This window comes from Musca autumnalis, unplaced genomic scaffold, assembly GCF_047663935.1.
Source record: "Musca autumnalis isolate F117 unplaced genomic scaffold, ASM4766393v1 scaffold_4, whole genome shotgun sequence".
Lineage (NCBI taxonomy): Eukaryota > Metazoa > Arthropoda > Insecta > Diptera > Muscidae > Musca > Musca autumnalis.
Window position 1 is genome coordinate 79,737,390 of NW_027411977.1, and position 20,981 is coordinate 79,758,370.

At 36.8% G+C, this 20,981-nt stretch overlaps 1 protein-coding gene across 1 annotated transcript in view; it reads right to left on the minus strand.

The window, feature by feature from the left end:
* Positions 1-6,971: 6,971 nt before the first annotated feature.
* The window catches only part of Polr2I (RNA polymerase II subunit RpII15), a 45,222-nt gene continuing 31,212 nt past the window's right edge, over positions 6,972-20,981 (minus strand). The window contains exon 2 of the mRNA XM_073980516.1: positions 6,972-7,659. Coding sequence (XP_073836617.1) covers positions 7,186-7,575 — 390 coding nt within the window. The 5' untranslated portion in view covers positions 7,576-7,659 and the 3' untranslated portion in view covers positions 6,972-7,185. The remainder of the gene's footprint in view (positions 7,660-20,981) is intronic.

Genomic DNA, 20,981 nt, shown 5'->3' on the forward strand with positions numbered 1-20,981 from the left:
CTTCTAAGGCTTAACAATTTGGAAGTAAATTTCCCAGCAATTATTATACCGACCTCTTTAAAAAAAATAATATATTTCATATTTGGCATTCATGGGTAAGGAAGGGATGACACACGCACACGCAAAAAAAAAACACCAATCCAAAATTGCCAAAAAATAAAAAAATGTTAAAGAGGGTAGATTTCGATTTTTCATTTTTGTTTTGGCTGTTAATGTCAATGGCTATTGTCTAACTGTCGTAAAAAATGGCATTGCATTGTCAATTTTCAGACATAATCAATGTGATAATTAATTTTTTATTTGCCGAAACAAATGTCTTAACCAGTCAAGCAGACAAACAACTTAACAATAAAAAATAGATGCAATTTTTTAGGGTAGCAAAGGTCAATCAATTAAACAAATAAAAATGTGTTTGAAGGGATGTGTCCTCTATTTTTTATGGCATAATCAACAGGTTTCGCTATTCCTTTCTTGTGGCAGAAAAACAACCCACAAGGAATCATATATGAGAACTGACTTGTTGTGGTATATCAATTGAATATTTAATTCATTCGTTAATTATTAATTATTAATGAGTTTTTAATTGTAGAATTTTGAAATAGTAATATAGTCAATAATTGTTATGTCATTGTATTGTTGTTGTAACATTTATCTACATCGGCATGTGAACTTTTAATACGATTTTCCCATAATTAAATATCTACAAAATGACAGAACACCAACTAGACAATCTTCTATTTTAATTCAGAAAAAAATGGAGTCTGAAACTCTATATGTTTCCTTGTGCGCAACATGGGACACCTGCGTACATATAAGATTCTTGACCGTATTTATCTCTTCTGCATCATCACATAATCTACAGTAGTCGATGCCACTATCATCCCATCTAACCCTACAGCGTCCTGTAATAAGTCACACAGTGATTCTTATCCCTAACTTATCGAGTGAGAGAATGGAAGCCGTCCTTAGTTGAGACGTCACAGGTCAGAATGTTTTGGATGTCCTACACCCAGGCTTCATAAGCTATACGCGACGTGCTTTCTCAATCTAGATCTCACGAAGTTTGCCAAATTGCCTAATTACTTCATCAATTGGCCAATTTATTGAACCAGGAACACAGAACCCAAAGTTTAACGATATCAATTATGGCTCGAGAGCGGACATAGGAAAGTTGTCCGAAATGTAAATACCCACCAAGATCCTGACTCCCAGTGTCAAAAAGCCGCCCTCGCGGCCTTAAAGTGGACGAGGATATTCATAGGTTGGAGATCCAGAATCACGCACAAAGCAGCCTGAATGTTGCTTTCGATGCTCGGGTATTCAGAATTGACACAGCCATTGGCACACAATTGATAATTTGTATAGTAGTGGTGCAATGGTATGCACACCCGCCTTGCACGCTGAAGGTCGTGGGTTCGAATCCCCGCCAGTCAACATCAAAACACTTTTCAACGATGGCAAAATAACCCTCAGTAATGTTGGCGACATTTCCTGAGTATTTCAGCCTTGTAAAACTTCTCTACAAGTGGTGTCTTAGACACGCCGTTCGGACTCGGCGATAAACAGTAGGTCCCATATCATTGAGCTAATATGAATCGGGGTGCACTCATTGATATGAGAAAAGTCTCCCTTGTCTCTTATGGGATGTTTGTGGAACAATTATATATTATATAGTAGTGCCTTATTCCTAAGTACCACCATGGGTTAAAATGGGCAGAAAAACGGTTATATACAGTCAGTGTCGGTTCAATGGAGATCGGGTTATTACCGTAGGCTCCTTGGTGTTCGGGTAGATATGATAGATTCGAAAAGAAGCGTTTGTTCCTGTTCACTCGCTGAGAATCGGGTCAGAGGTGATCGGATGTCTTGCTCGACTCTGAGGTATTCGTATGCCGTCGACTCGGATGTAGGCATATTTAGAGCTTCGGTGGATGTCGGCTTAGAGCTTGCTAAGAGCTGGGTGCGTGCTAAGCGCAAAATCGAATCGTGGCTAATTAGCATCGAGACTGCGGACGAGCCACATGTCTATTCGTATGCAATATGCATTCGGGTGGTAACACGAGGTGAATGAGAATTACGGCGGAACATTGATTGTTATTAATTACAGCTGATCTTTCAATTTACAAATTGTGCGTAAAAAGTTCAAGAATAACATCACAGGCTCATCAACTAAAAATCGGGTCTTTAATGAAGTCGTCAACGAAAACCTGATGGTTGCCGTGATCAACGATGAGAAGGGGCGACTGTCCCTTATCACCGGAATGGATCAAAATAGAATCAAAGCTTTCTAAATTTGTCATGGACTACGTTCTTACAAACCAGAATTTTCCCTTTATGCCTCTAGCGCAGTGCTACAGTTTGGTTACCCATGATAGAGTGAGACGCACAGTGTGGCTATATCAAGACGAGGACCTACATTGTGCAACATTTGCAAGGACATTTTCCACTCGTAAAAACGTTGTTTCTCATTTTTAGCAAAATTGGTTGATTGTTGTACACGGTGAGCCTTAACTAATTTTAAACGGAAGGTGCTTACACCTCGGAAGTTTTTGCTGATTCTGAAAATACAATGCTCATAGATGAGAAATATCATGAAACAAAAAAATCGCCGGAGGGATTTTAAAATAAATCGCGATTTAAGTTCACATTTTTAGGGGTTCTTTAGGTTTTCACGATTTTGCTTGGAAACCGCGAGTTCTATGTAAATGGCACTAAAGCAAATGTTGTAGCAGAGAAAATTCTCCACAAGATTGGCCTTTATGATATTTTCGTATATTTTACCGTTTTTAAGATATGGAAGTTCAAATTGGGACAATGCACTGACTGTATCGCCCCCTTATAAAACAATATCATGCACAGTGTCCCTTAACTAACTTTTAAAGAAAACGGCTTACACATGGGATGTTTTTGCGGATTCTGAAACAGCAATGTTCATAGATGAGAAAAATAAAAAAAGAGACAAAATCGCCGGAGGGATTTTTAAAAAAATCGCGATCAAAATTCACAATTTTAGGGTTTTTTTTTGGTTTTCACGATTTTGCTTGGCAACCGCAAGTCGTATCGAAATGTGTCTAAAGAAAATATTGTAGCTGTGAAAATTCTCCACAAGATTGGCCTTTATGATATTTTCGTAGGTTTTACCGTTTTTGAGATATAGAGGTTCAATTCAAATTTTTAGGTTTTTATCTTAAATCTTCACGATTTTGCTTGAAAACCGAAATGAAATATCGAAATGAGTCTAAAGAAAATTTTGTAGCCGTGAAAATTCTCTACAAGATAGGCTGATTTATTTTTTCTTAGGTTGTACCATTTTTGAAATATATACGTTTAAGTTGGGAAATTGCAGTCATAACATTATTTTATAAGGAGACTTGTCCCAATTTGAATTGTCCCAATTTGAACTTCCATATCTCAAAAACGGTAAAACCTACGAAAATATCATAAAGGCCAAACTTGTGGAGAATTTTCTCTGCTACAACATTTTCCTTAGACCCATTTACATAGAACTCGCGGTTTCCAAGCAAAATCGTGAAAACCTTAAGAACCCCTAAAAATGTAAACTTAAATCACGATTTATTTTAAAATCCCTCCGGCGATTTTTTTTGTTTCATGATATTTCTCATCTATGAGCATTGTAGTTTCAGAATCAGCAAAAATTTCCGAGGTGTAAGCACCTTCCATTTAAAATTAGTTAAGGCTCACCGTGTGTAGGTATAATCCTGAAAATACATAATATCGGGTGGCACCGTTATAAAGGGTATACTTCGGCCTCGCAGGTGGTCGCTGCTAAAATATTGAGAAATTTTTAGTTCGAAAGCTCTTGTAAATTCATCAGGGTGGATGTAATCGTTGCATTACAATCAGTAGCAAGGCAAACTGTTGGAAAAGATGCCACAGATCCAATCCCAGGAGATGGTATTGAATGTATACCGCCTGACAAGATGAGGCAAAGACAGGAATAAACCGGCGGAAGAATAATAAGGCAATAGAAGCCGATGGCCTACCAGCCGACCTGTTCAAAACCGGAGGCGACACGTTGATAAGGTGTATTCATCAGCTAGTTAGCACCATCTGGCAAGAAGAACGAGTATCCGACATCCTGTGCCCTGTCCACAAGAAAGAAGATAAGACTGTATGCTCTGACTATAGGGGCATAAGTCTTCTCCCTATTGCCTACAAGATAGTGTCAAGGACATTGTGCGAACCACTAAAGCCTGTGGTGGACGAAATAATTGGGTCATACCAACGCGGCCTTAGACCTGGAAAGTCCACCATTTACCAGATATTTACCCTGCGGCAACTCCTGGAGAAGACTCAAGAGATGCAGATGGACACCTACCATATTTTTGTTGATTATAAAGCAGCCTCCGACAGCCCCCTACGCTCAAAGGTATTCCAAGACATGTCGGAATTTGGTATCCCTGCAAAGTTCATTCTGCTTTGTAAGATGGCTTTAACTGATACCCGGTCCTCAGTTAAATTACGAAAGAACCTCTCCGAAGTGTTTAGTGCCAAAAGAGGTTTCGGACAAGAAGACGACCTTTCGTTTAACCTGATCAATATCCTGCTGATACCTTTACAAAAAGTTGAAGGAGAATCTGCTAAAGTCGGTCTGGCGATAAACGGCGACAAGACCAAGTTGATGGTGTCGACGCGCAATGCGTCCATATAACTCGGACCATGTTTGGAAGTAGGTTCCTACAATTTTGAGGTATTTAAGAATTAGTCTACCTCGGCACCTCCATAAACACAACCACCAACATCAGTTTTGAAATACGAGGAAGAATAGTACTGGCTAACAGATGCTACTTTGGCTTATATAAGCAGTTTAAAAACAAAGCCAAATCTCATCAAACAAAAGTAACACTTTACAAAAAACTGATAATGCCCGTGCTAATGTATGGTTCCGAAGCATGGGAACTAGGGCTAGCGGAATTCTATGCAAATGCATATATGGTTAGGATGGTCGCAGAGAAAATCTGATTAGACAGAATCTCGTTTTGTTATAATATAAAACGAATTAAGCCCAGAAATTTTTGCATATTTTGCATATCGTGCATATTTTGACATATTTTTACATATCGGCATAAAATGAGCATTGCAAAACCATTTGCAAAAATATATTCAATGTTTGTGGTCTAAATATACCACCGAAATTACTGAAATTTGGCATTTCGTCTTCGTTGTGGGTATAAAACTTTCCACTTGAAATTTGTCGGCATAGGTCCACGTCTTCATATAACCCCCATAGAACGGTACCTCCGGATTTCTGGTATTTTGAAGGTTGTGGCCTTAATAGCCCTCCGAAATGGCTGAAATTTGGTACCAAGTCTTCGTTGGGGGTATAAAACTATTCCCCAGAATTTTTTTCGGTATTGATCCACGCCTTCATATAGCCCCCATAGAACGGTACCTCCCTATTTCCGGTATTTTGAAGATTGTGGCCTCAATATCCCTCCGGAATGGCTGAAATTTGGTATTACGTCTTCCTCGGGAGTGAAAAACTTTCCACCTAAAATTTGTCGGTTTAGGTTCAGGCCTTCGTTCAGAAAATCTTCAATTCAGCTTTGCTAAATAAGGTTTCTTTTAGGAAATCTTCAATTCATCTTGGCTGAATTGGGATTTTTATTCAATCTTCAATTGAGCTCAGCTGAATGGAATTTCCTTTTGGAAGTCATCAATTCGAATTAGCTAAATTCAGTTTCCTTTAGAAAATCTTCTATTCAGCAGTGCTGAATTGGGCTTCTTTTGGGAGAGCTTTAATTCGGCTTAGCTGAATTGAGGTTCCTTTTGGAAAACATCAATTCAGCTTAGATAAATTTAGTTTCCTTTAGGAAATCTTAAATTCTGCTTTTCTGAGTTGTTTTTCCTTTGCTGAATTCGGGTTCCTTTAGGTATTACGTCTTCCTTGGGAGTGAAAAACTTGCCACCTAAAATTTGTCGGTTTATGTTCAGGCCTTCGTATAGCCCACTCCTTACGTCATGTTAGCTCGATTAACTCAATCAATTGAAAATATATATTGTTGGTGCAACAATATATATTTGATCCGTAGTATATTTATCCATAGGCAGATCCAGTTCTATAATGGGCTACATCAGTCTACGTTGTGGTATAGCCCCCATATTGCGGAACCTCATGATTTAAGGTATTTTGGCGGTGGTCGCAATTATTCTGTCGCAAAAGTTGTCAACGTGGGCCCATGATATAGTCGCCATATAACGGCACCTGTTGATTTTACGTATTTTGAGAATCTTGGCCACATTTGTTGACCAATCTATCTATAATTCGACAGTTAGGGTTCCCAGTGCTTGTTTTTCCCAAAATGTTTCAAAACCCGACAGCTTTTGTAAAAAGAAAACTGTGGAATTGGCGCTTGGCCGTTGTTTCGTAGTCCCTATTACACCTGTACAATTTTCTTGTAATCAATGAAAGATTGAGAAGTTCATTCGAGTAGACAGCGTGGAATACTACAAACACCTAGCATTTGCAATTTAAGCAGGTTTGGTATTGAATCGTTGCACTCTTTGTTTTCCCCAACAATTCTTTTGGGAACTTTGGAAATACAAACCAACAAGAATTATTCCTGATGGTCAGTACAGTCTGAGGATATTCAGATGTAGGAAAAGCCACTGTTTTTTTTAATTGTTTAAATAGAGATATATTCCCTAAGAAACTTTAATTATTTTAGTCATGTTAGCCAACATATTTTTTAACAAATTTAATGATCAACAAGTTGAGGGTAGTCACAATCGAAGACATGGCTGTGTTATTTAACAAGTAACGCCACACAGTAGACTATCTGAGACGAGGGCTAGATTCCCCTCGTAGGATGATGATATTTGGTCAATTAAGAGCAACTTCGAAAAAGTTTGATTTGTACAATTCCTACTTTTTTCTGTTAGTTAGAATACAATGCACTACGGTGACAACCTACTGACCATACTCATAATTTGAAAAATACACTTTCAAATTTGATTTTAATATTAATTATTTCGACGGCATAAATTTATTTGCAATTTTTTATTTTTATTTCTATTTTAAAAAAAGGATTCCATTGTGTTCATTGTTGGGACTGCATCCAAATAGCAATCTTCGTTATAAATTTTTAAAGGAATTAAACGTCTTGGAAAAATAACACATAGATGCTGGATCCACCACGAACATTGTTTGTCCAGGAATGTTGTCTATTCAGTCCAGCGGTGAGTACAATTCTGATTAGTGCATACATAGTACAGTCTCATTTCTTCTTCAGCACGTCGAGTCTGAGCCTGGAAAAATACCGATTCACGATGACCACACTTGGGACATTCATGATCTTCAGTGCGTGGTAATGTCGGATCTGATATGACATCAGGACAAATGTGCGTCAATTCATCAATTTCGTGCATAATTTTGTTTACGTAAATGCAATTGGAGTCGGCTTCCTGGCGATAGTCACAATTACGACAGGCATACATAAGAATTTTATTCTCCTTGTCTTCTTTTGGATACAACATGTTGTTGCATTCCTGGCAGAAACGAATGCCTACATAGCCGGGACCTTCACTGGCAGCAGCATCAAAAGACAAAGCCATTTTTCCGAAATAAGGTTTTGGGTGTTTTAAAAATAGTACTTAAGCAGATGACAAATCCAAATGGTGGTGATGGAAATAAATTGTCTGAAATTATAATAAAAAAATATTTATTTCTTTAATTAGTTTTGTATTTTTAAAATGTATTAAACTAATATTATTATTTGTTAAATAAGTTGTATTCAAATAAAAAAACAAGTTTTTTTTAAGTGGAATGTAGTTAAATTTGATTTACTTTCGGTAAAGGCAGAGAAGGCTGTAGTTTCTGTCTTCGCCACAATACCTCATCAGTTTTCTTGGTTCTTTGTATTGAAACAAAGAACTCTTCCCCAATTTTATAACGACCCGAGCTCAAGATATAATTATAAATAATAATTTTATAACACTGTGCGGCAACAAAAAAATGACAAGGAAAACTGAGTAGATTATGAAAGCAGAGCTAAAAATATGAGACACGTGTATCGGCGTTTTTAAAGTTTACATCGGAAAGTAACCAAAGCCCATTTCTAGTTTTTTCGCATTTTGCATCCTTGCATTTTAGATATATAGTGTCTTTGGCAACTTTACAGAGGAGGATGTGGAAAGTATTTTTGTTACAAATTTAAACCACCTCTCTAAAATTATGTTTTGAGGGACAATTTTGGATAAACTCAGATAAAGTGCTACTTTAACCCTAAAACGTGTTTTTCATTTTTAGAGATTCCTGGCGATTGGATAAGATTTACAGATTTAGTGTATTCTGAGACCTATAGTAAAATTTTATGACGAACAATTTTGTAGAATATATGGATTTGATATGATCACATTTTAAAGGTGTTTTTGAAAGATTTTCGAAAAAAGGACCAAAGAGACCCCTTTGGTGAACCGCATGAGGGTTAAAATTTTTAACAAAAATATTCCCCACATCCTAAAACGTGTCTCTCATATAATCTACTCGGGTTTTCCCATCATTTAAAAAAAAATTAATTTTGTTGCACAGTGTAATTTTTATTTATTAATCCTAAATATCCAAATCGTCCAAATATGCATATTGGAGCTATACTAAAATCCCAACCGATTTTCACAAATTTTTGTTGTGTTAATTATTGTAAGTTTGTTTGTTCGTTCTTCTGATCAATCTGGCTCTGGGTCTATCTCCAGTTCCAGGAAAGTGGCTGCTTCGATGGGACGTAACAACAGATCCACTGGAGTTAGATGAATAGGTTTGGACAGAGTGTCGTGCGGGCCCACGGCGCGATCGATGTCCGTCCAATAAGAATTTAGGCGACTGTAATATCCCGAGCGTATTTAAGCCAAAACTACTCAGTGTTGTCGTGGCAGTTGACGCTCCTCAGCTGCGATAGATGGGGGATGTACTCCGAGGACTTTATTCACACTATATTTGCTTATGGCCTTAGCAGCTGCTTTCGTGTGAATGCTATTTAAACCTGCTTGATATGCCTGTTGATCTAGGGGTTATCTCCTGTATCGTTGGACCTCTCCCACTAGAGCGTGGATATTTTTCCTGATGTGTGTGAATGTATTGGGTGCCACCGTGGTGCAATGGTATGCACGCCCGCCTTGCACGCAGAAGGTCGGGGGTTCGATTCCCCGCCCAAGCAACATCCTCGGTGGCGAAATACCCCTCAGTAATGTCGGCGACATTTCCTGAGTATTTCAACAACAACAGATCCACTGGAGTTAGATGAATAGGTTTGGACAGAGTGTCGTGCGGGCCCACGGCGCGATCGATGTCCGTCCAATAAGAATTTAGGCGACTGTAATATCCCGAGCGTATTTAAGCCAAAACTACTCAGTGTTGTCGTGGCAGTTGACGCTCCTCAGCTGCGATAGATGGGGGATGTACTCCGAGGACTTTATTCACACTATATTTGCTTATGGCCTTAGCAGCTGCTTTCGTGTGAATGCTATTTAAACCTGCTTGATATGCCTGTTGATCTAGGGGTTATCTCCTGTATCGTTGGACCTCTCCCACTAGAGCGTGGATATTTTTCCTGATGTGTGTGAATGTATTGGGTGCCACCGTGGTGCAATGGTATACACGCCCGCCTTGCACGCAGAAGGTCGGGGGTTCGATTCCCCGCCCAAGCAACATCCTCGGTGGCGAAATACCCCTCAGTAATGTCGGCGACATTTCCTGAGTATTTCAGCCTTGAAAAACTTCTCCACAAGTGGTGTCTTAAGACACGCCGTTCGGATTCGGCGATAAACAGTAGGTCCCATATCATTGAGCTAAATATGAATCGGGGTGCACTCATTGATATGAGAGAAGTCTCCCTTGTCCCATATGGGATGCGTGGAACAATGTTTTTTGTTTTTGTCTGAATGTGTCGGGCCTACCTACCAGATGGTGATTGGGATGGCTCTCACGGTAACACCCAAGCAAGTACTGCAACGAAGGCATCTCATTGTGTTGCCGTACTGGAAGAATCTTTGAATACTCATGTAGATGGTCCACTGAAGACTTGAGGAGGCAACCTATTGCCGTTCTCAGGGCGGCATTCTGACAAGAATCTTTTTTCCAATTCGTATCACATAATCCCGGAGACCAAACTGGAGCCGCATAGCTTACCACAGACCGACCTATCGCGTTGTATGTGGTGAACAAGGCTTCTTTATCTGCGCACCAAGTGCTGCCGACTAAGGACTTGAGGACTTTGCTCCTACTTTTCACTTTGTCGCTGATAGCTGAGGCGTGCGCGCACGACTTGAACGTATTGTCGAATGAAACCCCTAAGTTTGGGGGCAGTTTGTGGTCGGAATTCTGCCACCGTCGATCACGACATTCAATTCGCTTCCAAACTGCACTGTCTATGTGGTGAACAGAGTGGCTGTAGATTTTTTGGCGGAAATCTGCATATTCCTCGCGTGGAAAAAGTTGATAGGATCGGTTAAATAGGAGTTCAGTCTCTCACAGATGTCATCAGGAAAGGCACCAGACGCCAGGATCGTGCTATCATCCGCAACGTTACGATCTCGATGCCGTCTGGAGGAGGCGGAATACATGAGATGAAGAGATTAAATAGTTCCGGAGATATCACCTCACCTTGTGGAACTCGCTGTTTCACTCTACGGGGTTTTGACTTCTTGTTTCTGAAACGTTGCGGAACGTGACTGAGGTCCTATCATCCCTCCTTCCAGGGTTCGAGAGTGACTTAACCGTTGCCCACAATTCACTTATACCGGCACCAATGTTGCAACTCTTTAAATGAAGTAACCACTTGTACCGCTTATGCTCGCCGAACAGTCTGTTAACTTCCAGTGTCCGCTCCCTGATTCTGGGGCCATTGGGTTGGCTCGACGAAGCTCATCACGCTCATTTGCCTAATCCCGTCGCCTCTGCTGGGTATTCGACCAGCAGGTATATGGCGAGCGGCTGGAGTAGTGATGATGTCTGGGAATGTCCTTTCCGCTACCCGAACATCAGTTCTTTCCCCTGATTAACGAATGTGCGGCGTTCAGAGTTGATGAAATCGTGTGGTCTGCTAATGGAGACAATTATAGAGAGATGGTCTGATCCAAGGGAAATGACGTGTTGCCAGGTAACGTCAAATTTGACACTCTCCTCTAATTCTGGTAGGAGCGTCCTAATTGACCGTGCAAAACGTAGAGCTACCAATCTACTCAGCCAGCTGGTCGTTCCGAGGGCCAAATGCCACATCTCATGATGCGCATTAAAATCCCTCAAGACCAGATGATTATGACCTTCCAAAAGCGGGCTAATGTCAGGATCGTAATCTGAGGTACAGCTACTTTTTCGGCGGATGTATACACTCAGCAACTCTATCTCGGCAGATCCACACCTGACTGCTAACCCCATACATTCCATGTACGGGTCATTAGAGACAGGCTCAAGCGAGATTAGGAAAGCTAACCCCCCACATCCACGTCACAAATTTTTGTATGATTGGTTTCTTAGCCACAACAATGTATTGGTAAAATTTCTTCATCCTTTAGACCATAATTGCCGCCTTTAGGGAATTTTCGTGAAAATGCACCTTTGTACAGTAGTCCCACTTGTATGGAAAGCGGTGCTGAAAAAAGTTTTATACCACCAACGAAGTCAAAGTACCAAATGTTATCAGTGGTATAATGGGGCCACAACCTTCAAATTTCAGCCATTTCGGTGGGATATTGAGGCTAAATCCTTCAAAATGCCGAACATCGGGAGGTACCGTTCCATGGGGGCTATATGAAGACATGGACATATACCGACAAATTTCAGATGGAAAGCTTTATATCCCAACGAAGATTAAATACCAAATTTCAACTATTTCGGTGAAATATTGAGGCTAAATCCTTCAAAATACCGAAAATCGGGAGGTACCGTTCTATGGGGCTATATGAAGACGTGGACCTCCATTGCGAAAAATTTCAGGTGGAAAGTTTTATACCCCCAATGAAGACAAAACATTAAATTTCAGTCATTTCGGTGAGACTGAATCCTTCAAAATACCGAAAATCGGGAGGTACCGTTCTATGGGGGCTATATGTAGACGTGGATCTATACCGACAAATTTCGGGTGGAAAGTTTTATACCACCAACGAAGACTAAATAGCAAATGTCATCCATTTCGGTGGGATATTGAGGCTAAATCCTTCAAAATGCCGAAAATCGGGAGGTACCGTTCTATGGGGACTATATGAAGACGTGGACATATACCGACAAATTTCAGATGGTAAGTTTTATACCCCCAAAGAAGATTAAATAAAAAATTTCAACTATTTCGGTGGAATATTGAGGCTAAATCCTTAAAAATACCGAAAATCGGGAGGTACCGTTCTATGGAGCTACATATATGAAGACTAAATATCAAATTTCAGTCATTTCGGTGGGATATGGAGGCTGAATCCTTCAAAATACCGAAAATCGGGAGGTACCGTTCTATGGGGGCTATATGAAGGCGTGGACCTATACCGACAACAGGTAAAACGTTTTATACCCTAAACGAAGACTAAATACTAAATGTCAGCCATTTCAGTGAGATAATAAGGCTAAAACCTTCAAAATACCGAAAATCGGGAGGTACCGTTGTATGGGGGCTGTATCAAAACGTGGACCGATATAGCCCATTTTCAATACCAGACATCCTAGGAGTACACCATCTATACCAAATTATAAAGGTCAATCTTAAAAATTGTGAGCTGTATCTTGATTTCAACATACGGACGAACGGACTGACGGACAATCGGACATAGTTGTATCGACTTGGAATTTTATGCTGATCAAGATTCCGACCACTATTTCGATGTGTTATAAACGGAATAACAAATTTAATTATACCCTCCCTATTATAGTAACCTCCATAGTGTGGTATCCGAAATTGAGTATTTTCTGAATAGGACCTGCTTAGCATGTAATGATCCATAATTCCTGGTACGTACGCAAACTAAAATGGGTCATGGTTGCATTTTGTGGTTTACAAGTACACCCCATATAGAAAATTATTTATTTATTTTTTTTATTCATGTGTCAGTCGAATCTTACCATTTCATTTGTTTTTAATTGTCGTTTTTCTGTCTGTTTAATATCTAATTACAATTTTAAATTTAAATTATAAGATGATGTCCATGTGGTGTTATTAGTGTTGTTATACACTGACTATTGAAAACGCGAGTGAGTATGTCCAAAAGAAAATATCCACACCAAAAAACAAACAAAAAAGACTTGACATTTTCTAATTACATAACATTTATCATCAATTATAGCAGACACGCAAACTCTGTGTTTTCAATGTTGTTTTTTTTCCTTATATTTCCTCCTTTTTTTTGTTTTTTTATCTTTCTTGGTGAATGGTGTATATTTTCTATGTTAATTTTGTCGTGAGTATGTGTCGTCTTTTTTTGAAAACCAAAAATTAAACTAAACAACTTTTAAACAAACAAATGACGTGTTGAGTTTTTCTGTGTCGTTTTCTGTTGGTTTTGGGTTCTTTTTTTGTTAAATTTCATTAATATTTTCCAATTATGACTATTGTTATAATTTATGACCATAATGTGGTTCGCTAGATGTTACCAACATGCAAACATGATGTTTTCGGGTTGAAGTACGTATTGTGGTTTATTGTTGAGTCTTTAACATTTGGTATAAGTCACAGTGTTTTAAATAAATGCAAAGAATGCTATAGTTTCGGATTTAGTCAGGCTTTGTGATTTCTCATTCCAATGAATTTACTAATCATACTTATTTCTGAGCTCAGGTCGATTTAAAATTGGGGAAGAGTTTTTGGGTTTCAATAAAAACAATTAAGAGAACTGGTGAATTTAAAAACAATTAATTTGAAAACAACAAACTTGAGATTATGCGAAACTACTTTGTATATATTTATAGACACAGACTTGCTATAAATAGATTCGTGGGTCTAGTCAAAAATTAATTGTAACGAAATATAAATATCAATAATAAATATAGTTCTTATTTCATTGCCAATGTTGAACGATGCAAAACACTGTGACCTCCACTATTTCATTACGTCTTTACCACACAATTATAGGAATAACAAACAAAATACATACATGCATATATAAAATATCTTCAAAACTAAATTATTATTTACTAGAGTTGCTGTTATTTTTTTTTGCTGTTCCCGAAGAGACCCACAAAAAAACATTTTTCTGTCCGTGCGGTTAAATAGCTGAAAAATTGTTTAAGAATGAAAAGAAACACTCATCAAATGTCAGTTTTTGTGACAGTTTGATGTCATATGGACAGGTAGATAGGTTGGTTTTCATTTCTATCGTGTCATAAATTATTGTGAAACAAAAGAATTATTCAAATGCCATCATCATGAAGGTATGAATCAATATGAAAATGTTTCCATTTTTTCTTAGAGGGGGAAAGACGTTATGCTCGTGGAAGTCATAATTCACAATGAATGACCCAATGAATGTACATGACTGCCTTGATAATTATTGTTGTATACAGGTGCGATACATGTGTTTTAATTGTGCGTTAGACGGGATCCTATTGTAAAACTGTAGAATAATTGTAGGGGATAATCCCTTTTAGTGACAAATGGACGCTTTTTAATATAATATTCGGCGAAAATATATTTAGAAAATTAGAAATAATAATCAGACTTCTCCGACAGCTAGATACCCCTAGCACGATGCTTTTGAAACAAATTTAAATGGAAGGTGCTTGCACCTGGGTAGTTTTTGCAGATTCTGAAACTACAATGTTCATAGATGAGAAAAATCAAAAAACCAAAAAATCGCCGCAGCGCTTTTTAAATAAATCGCGATTCAAGTTGACCTTTTTAGGGGTTGTTTACGTTTTCACGATTTTTCTTGGAAACCGAAAGTCCTATCAGAATGGGACAAACGAAAATGTTGTAGCTATCAAAATTCTCTACAAGATTGACCTTTATGGTATTTTCGTAGGTTTTACCATTATTGAAATATAGAAGTTCAAATTGGGACAATGCACTGACTGTATCGCCCCCTTATAAAACAATGTCATGAAGGGTGCGCCTTAACTAACTTTTAATGAAAACCGCTTACACAGGGAAAGTTTTTTTAAATTATGAAACAGCAATTTTCATAGATGAGAAAAATCCAAAAACAAGAAAATTCACATTTTAGGCGTTTTTTAGGTTTTCACGATTATGCTTGGAAACCGCAAGTCCTATAGAAATGGTGCTAAAGAAAATGTTGTAGCTGTGAATATTCTCTAGAGGAATGACCTATATGATTTGTTCCCAGGTTATAACATTTGTTAGAGTTTTGGTTTTTTTAGGTTTTTTTTTTTTTGTTAAGGTTTAAATGCGGCAAGTTTATCGATATGGAACCTGAGAAAATCTTAAAGCTGTGGAAATTCTCTACAAGACTGGCTTATGTAACTTTTCTTAAACTTATGTAACTTTCTTATAAAAGTTTAAGTTGGGAATTTGCAGTCATGACATTGTTTTTAAGGGGCGATACAGAATTGAATTTGAATTGTCCCAATTTGAACTTCTATATCTCAAAAACGGTAAAACCTACGGGAATACCATAAAGATCAAGCAAAATCGCAAAAACCTAAACAACCCCTAAAAATGTCAACTTGAATCGCGAAAAACGCTCCGGCGATTTTTTTGTTTTTTGATTTTTCTCATCTATGAACATTTTAGTTTCAGAATCTGCAAAAACTTCCCAGGTGCAAGCACCTTCCATTTAAATTTGCAGCAAGAGCACCGTGCTAGCTTATGAGCGTAAAAAAGAAAACAAAAAATCCCAATGAAAAGATCTGACACCTGCAATTGAAAAAAAATTAGGCTTTCCAAAATTCATTAAAAAATAAAAACATTGCCTTCGCTGACAATAGAAATTTTTAGTTACAAATAAATAAAATAAAAACTTTATAAATATTGCGCTGGAGATGAAAGATACCAATTGTCGGTAAAATTAAAATGCTTATAATTTCGTTAATTAACGAAATTTTTCGGTAATTTAACGATGAATAAAAGTTAGTCGCTTGCCTCTACCGACACAAACAGTGATGCCAACTTTTCTTTATGTTTTTAGTCATAATTTTGAGATTTAATTTTACCGATTTTTGTCGGAAACAGCAAAAATGAGTTACAGAATCCCACTACAGGGAAATTACAGACTCCATGGTACAAACTGTATATAAGTTATTTCGTACTGATACATCTACTCATGACGGAGGCGTACCAATATTTTGAAAGTTCATGTTAAGGAAAATGTCTTATTTAGCAAAGATGTAAACCTTATTTTAGACTTATTCTACGGATGAAATAATTTTCAATATTATTTTTTAGTTCATATGGCGCAAGACTTCTTGGCCAATTTTATCTTGTTTTTAGAACTTTTTTGACAATATGTCACAGTTAATATATGGTCAAAACAATGAATATATTAATAATAATCCTATATATTTTTGGGCGTATCAATTCAGTGATATCACTTCGGTAAGACCAAACGAAAGCGAATACAACGGAAAACCTTAGAAATATCATAACATTTAATTTTCAAATATCTTAACATTATAATTTTCAAAAATATTCAAAAATCCGATGTCTACATATCGCAAAGAATTTCTGAAGGCCGAGAACTAATGCTGAGCAATAGTTAGTCTATCCTAGCAGCTAATCGCGGTTATGTAAATGACAAATTCTGTCGCCCAATCGTGCATCTGTCAATAGACAAATTTTGGCGTCCAATCGTCGGACTTCACTTATAGAAATTCTGGATCTTCTCATAGATTTATCAGGAACAAGGGAATCACTGGAATCCAGTCTTAACTTCGTTTAAAATGAAATTATGTCGCCCAATCCAATGTCTATACATGTATACATTATTTTACCAAAAATCCATATACACAATTTTTCCCAATCTACATTTTTTATACTCTCAGCCTTTAGCCAAAATGTGCATCATCGAAATGATGGCTTTAGGGCCAAAGTGTATTTGGAAGAAATCTGTTTCAGTAAACTTGGAGTCGACTTAGCTATGTCCGTTCACCTGGGTAGCCGCCTGGGGAGCACGATAATTCTCAAACAGATCAACCGATTCGGTCCAAAATTTGACCATCGTGATATTTTGATCAACTTCGAAGATGGGCCATATCGATCTACTCTTTCGGCAAACTACCGCAGAGTATTTCAAAAATTTTCAGCGAAGTGCAGTTTTAGACCTCTCTGGATAAGCTGTGTAAGCTTAAGACCTCAATGGTCATGGCTTCACTTCCTTTATGCTAATAATTTAGTTATAAGAAAAAATATAAAATAAATAAATTAATAAATAAAAAACTGTCTGGAAATGCTTTGCTTTTTTGCAACAAGTGTTCTCGGGGCTTCTATTACTAACGTACAAGTTATTTGGCAAGTCTATACTTCCAGAGAAAATGACCCGAAAGCTGTAAAGAACACCTACGGCAATAATGTGTAGTGGTTAGTGCGCACGACAACTTTCGAACCGGATACTGCGTTGGTCCAAACTTTGTTTATCGCAATATTTCAGCGAGCCTTATATATACAAAATTCGATGATGGTGCTTTTCGGTCTACTTCTTCTGGTATTTTCTCCCCAAATTTCAAGAATGTTAGCTAAAGTGGTATGCGCGAGTTTCTTGAACAGAGCAACAGATTTGGTCCAAACTTTGGATTTAGTAATATTGTTTCCAAACTTAGTTTTTGCTCGAAAATGGGCCATACTGGGGTACCTCTCTCACAAACCTTCAAAATAGTTGTTTAAGTGCACTTTAAAGCGGAATTAAGTTTTTCGTGGGCAAGTCCATATTTCCTGACATAAGAGTCATAAGGTGAAAGTTATACTGTGGCGAACTGAAATGACTGGTGGGCGCAATATCTTTTAAAAGGAACGACTCCCAAAATAAGATCTACTCCAAAAATAAACCATACCTCCTCCGCAACACTTGTGATCAATGATACAAATCCATATTTTGTTTGCAAGTTCATACGTCCGAAAGTGGCTACAAATTGAAAGTACTTCCCAAAATAAAAAATATTGGAAATAATATGTAATAAATCAATATATATAAAGTAGAAAAATGTTTGTACGTTTGTTTGTTTAAAGTATAAGGAATCAAAAACCGCTAAACCGATCTTCCTGAAATTTTCAGAGTATATCACTACATGGCCTGAAGGTAACATAGGCTATACAAATTTCTAAAATTCCGCGTTGATCCGGAGATGTAGCATCAGAATCGGAGGTACCTCCAAAAAATGTAGGTTTTTTTTTTGCAAATATCTATAGAATGGTAAAAGATAATGTCTCCAAATTTTGGATGTGAGCAGGAATTTGGTCTAGAAATAAATCGGACTAAAATGATCTACAATTGAAATCGGTTCGTCCGATTTCATGTATTTGATGCACCAAACACGCTTTTTATACCCGATTTTAATAAAAGTTGCAATGAGTGACGAAAATTGGCCTATTAATAAATTTTTTTAAAATATATTTTACCTTATTCGTGGCAGCGAAGCGCACCGGGCTCAATAATCCTGATTTTATAAACATTCGAAAGGTCGAACAAAACATAAAAACTCGACAGAAAAATCCTTTTGTAAAATAGACATTTACGACACTGCGGTGGAACAGAAATTATATCATAAAAAATGGTTGATACACATAGTTTTTTTATTGCAAATTTCAAACGTAATAAAGAATTTGTAATTGTTATGAATTTCAAAATAGTTCATTATAAAAACGTGTTAGAGAAAATATACAAACACTTAAAACCACAGAGAATAAGCAATCGTTTTACATTTTATTGTTGAATTGCTCTTATAAAAAATTTAAAAACAAAATATCGCAAAAATGTTTTTTCTGGATGTTGTTTATAAGCCAAAGTATTGGACCTAATATGTTACAAACGTTCAATAAATACAAATAAACGAATTGTTCTTAACTCAGTAAAACATACAGTCAGCCTAAAATTCCGATTAAACGCTTAATCAACACTTACAACTTTACAAGAACTATGAATAAAATTGCTCAAAAAGACTAACTTGTTCATTATTTTTATATTTTCAAATATGTTGGACAATAAGTATACCAATGTACGAGGGCAGTTCGGAAACTTCTTAGCCTAGCACAAAAAGAGCGGTATAAACAGAAAAAAGTTAAGTGTTTTGGAAACTTCCATCTCTGCACTATAGGTAATTTGCCCAGTTTTTGAGGCAAAAAGTCGATTTTGCAACTTTTAATAATAATAATTTTTTAGTTGGCATTAAAAAAAGAACATGTCGAAATTTATTAATATGAATGATATATTTCAAAATAGCGTCATTATCGCGGTTTAAATTGCAGTCAAAGTGAGAATTTCGAAGAAGAACTAAAAAATATATATATTGTAAGACATATTTCAATGTATTTAAAACCGCAGAAAAATAAACCAAATGTAAATATATGTAAAATGGAATAGATTGGTAATTGCGAGAGGAATTTATTTAATATATAATATAGCTTAAACATTATGGGTAGCGACCAAAAAACACAAAAAGTCAAAAATAAATATTTTATTTTTCTTAAACTCACTTCATGTAGACTTATACTAAATTGGCCGTGTTTGGCCGTGATTCTGCTATTGGGAATATCTTCAGCAAAGGGTTCTGAATCAACTACATAATTACCAAGGTGCGATTTTTTGCGTTTTTTGAGTTATATCACTTTTTTGAAGGTGACCTCCTTGCAGAAAAATATATATTTTTTTAATTTTTTGTTTGGTGAAGGAAATATTAAATACGAAAAAGCATCCGATTTGACCTAAAAAGACATTTTCTTTAAAGAAATATTCACCATGTGTTCTAAAAATGTACATACGTGTTGTGGTCAACATTTTTGTTAATTATAGCTGTAATAAGTTCTAACTAGGGATCATGATTGCGTGATTTATTTGGTCCTTTAAAAATATAATATTTATACAGATCTTTTCGCGAATAAATATTTTAAACATATCAATGTTTATAAAAATCTTTTGGCGGATCAGTACTTTAGTTCATTGTAACCGTTTTTCTTTTATTGCAACCGCTTTTATTGGGTTGGAACGGATAAAATAGGTAAAATGAGAATAGGGGGTAGGAAAAAGAAAAGTTGTTCGTTATATCCTGCGTTCGTTATAGACGTATTCGTCTGTAAAATTTTTATTAAAGCCTACTTTTAAATATCATATATTTAAATATTTGAAACAGTGCTTAAATTCGTCGCTATCCGCTTCTGCTTTAAAGCGGGCCTGAAAATCGTAACAAATTGTAAAAAATTCTATTCGCGGGGTAACAGCTTTTGTTTGTTATAGTCGTGGTCGTTTTAAGAAGTTGAATGTGTGTACAAATATTAAGAAAAGTTCTTTGGAAACATAAAACTTTGTTCGCTATAAACGCAGTTTCTTATAACCGATGTTCGCTATATCCGAATTTTACGTTGTAATTCTTTGTTTTATCTTACTTTTGCATATAAAGCAATAAAAATTTATAAAAAGCCCACATATCCACCGCTATTAATTTTTGCCTCAAAAACAGGCCAAATTACCTATAGTGCTCTGTTATGAACACAAGTTAAATTTTGTTTCGATCTGGCAACTCCTTCATATAGAAACAGGTGTTCAAAAAAGACGCATCCGCAATTTTTTTACAATGCTGTCATTAAATATTTACATAAAAAAGGTTTATCGGGACAAGAAATTCATAATGATATGGTGAATGTGTTAGGTGAAAGTGCTCCTTCATATGCAACAGTAAAAAATTGGGTTGCTGAATTTAAACGTGGTCGTACAAGCATTGAAGATGAACCACGTAGTGGACGTCCAAAAACAGCAACAACAACAGAAATTGTAGCCAAAGTGCATGATATGGTATTAAATGATCGACGAATAAAAGTGCGTGAAATTGCTAATATCATGGGCATCTCAAATGATCGAGTCCATTTAATTTTGCATGAAGAACTACA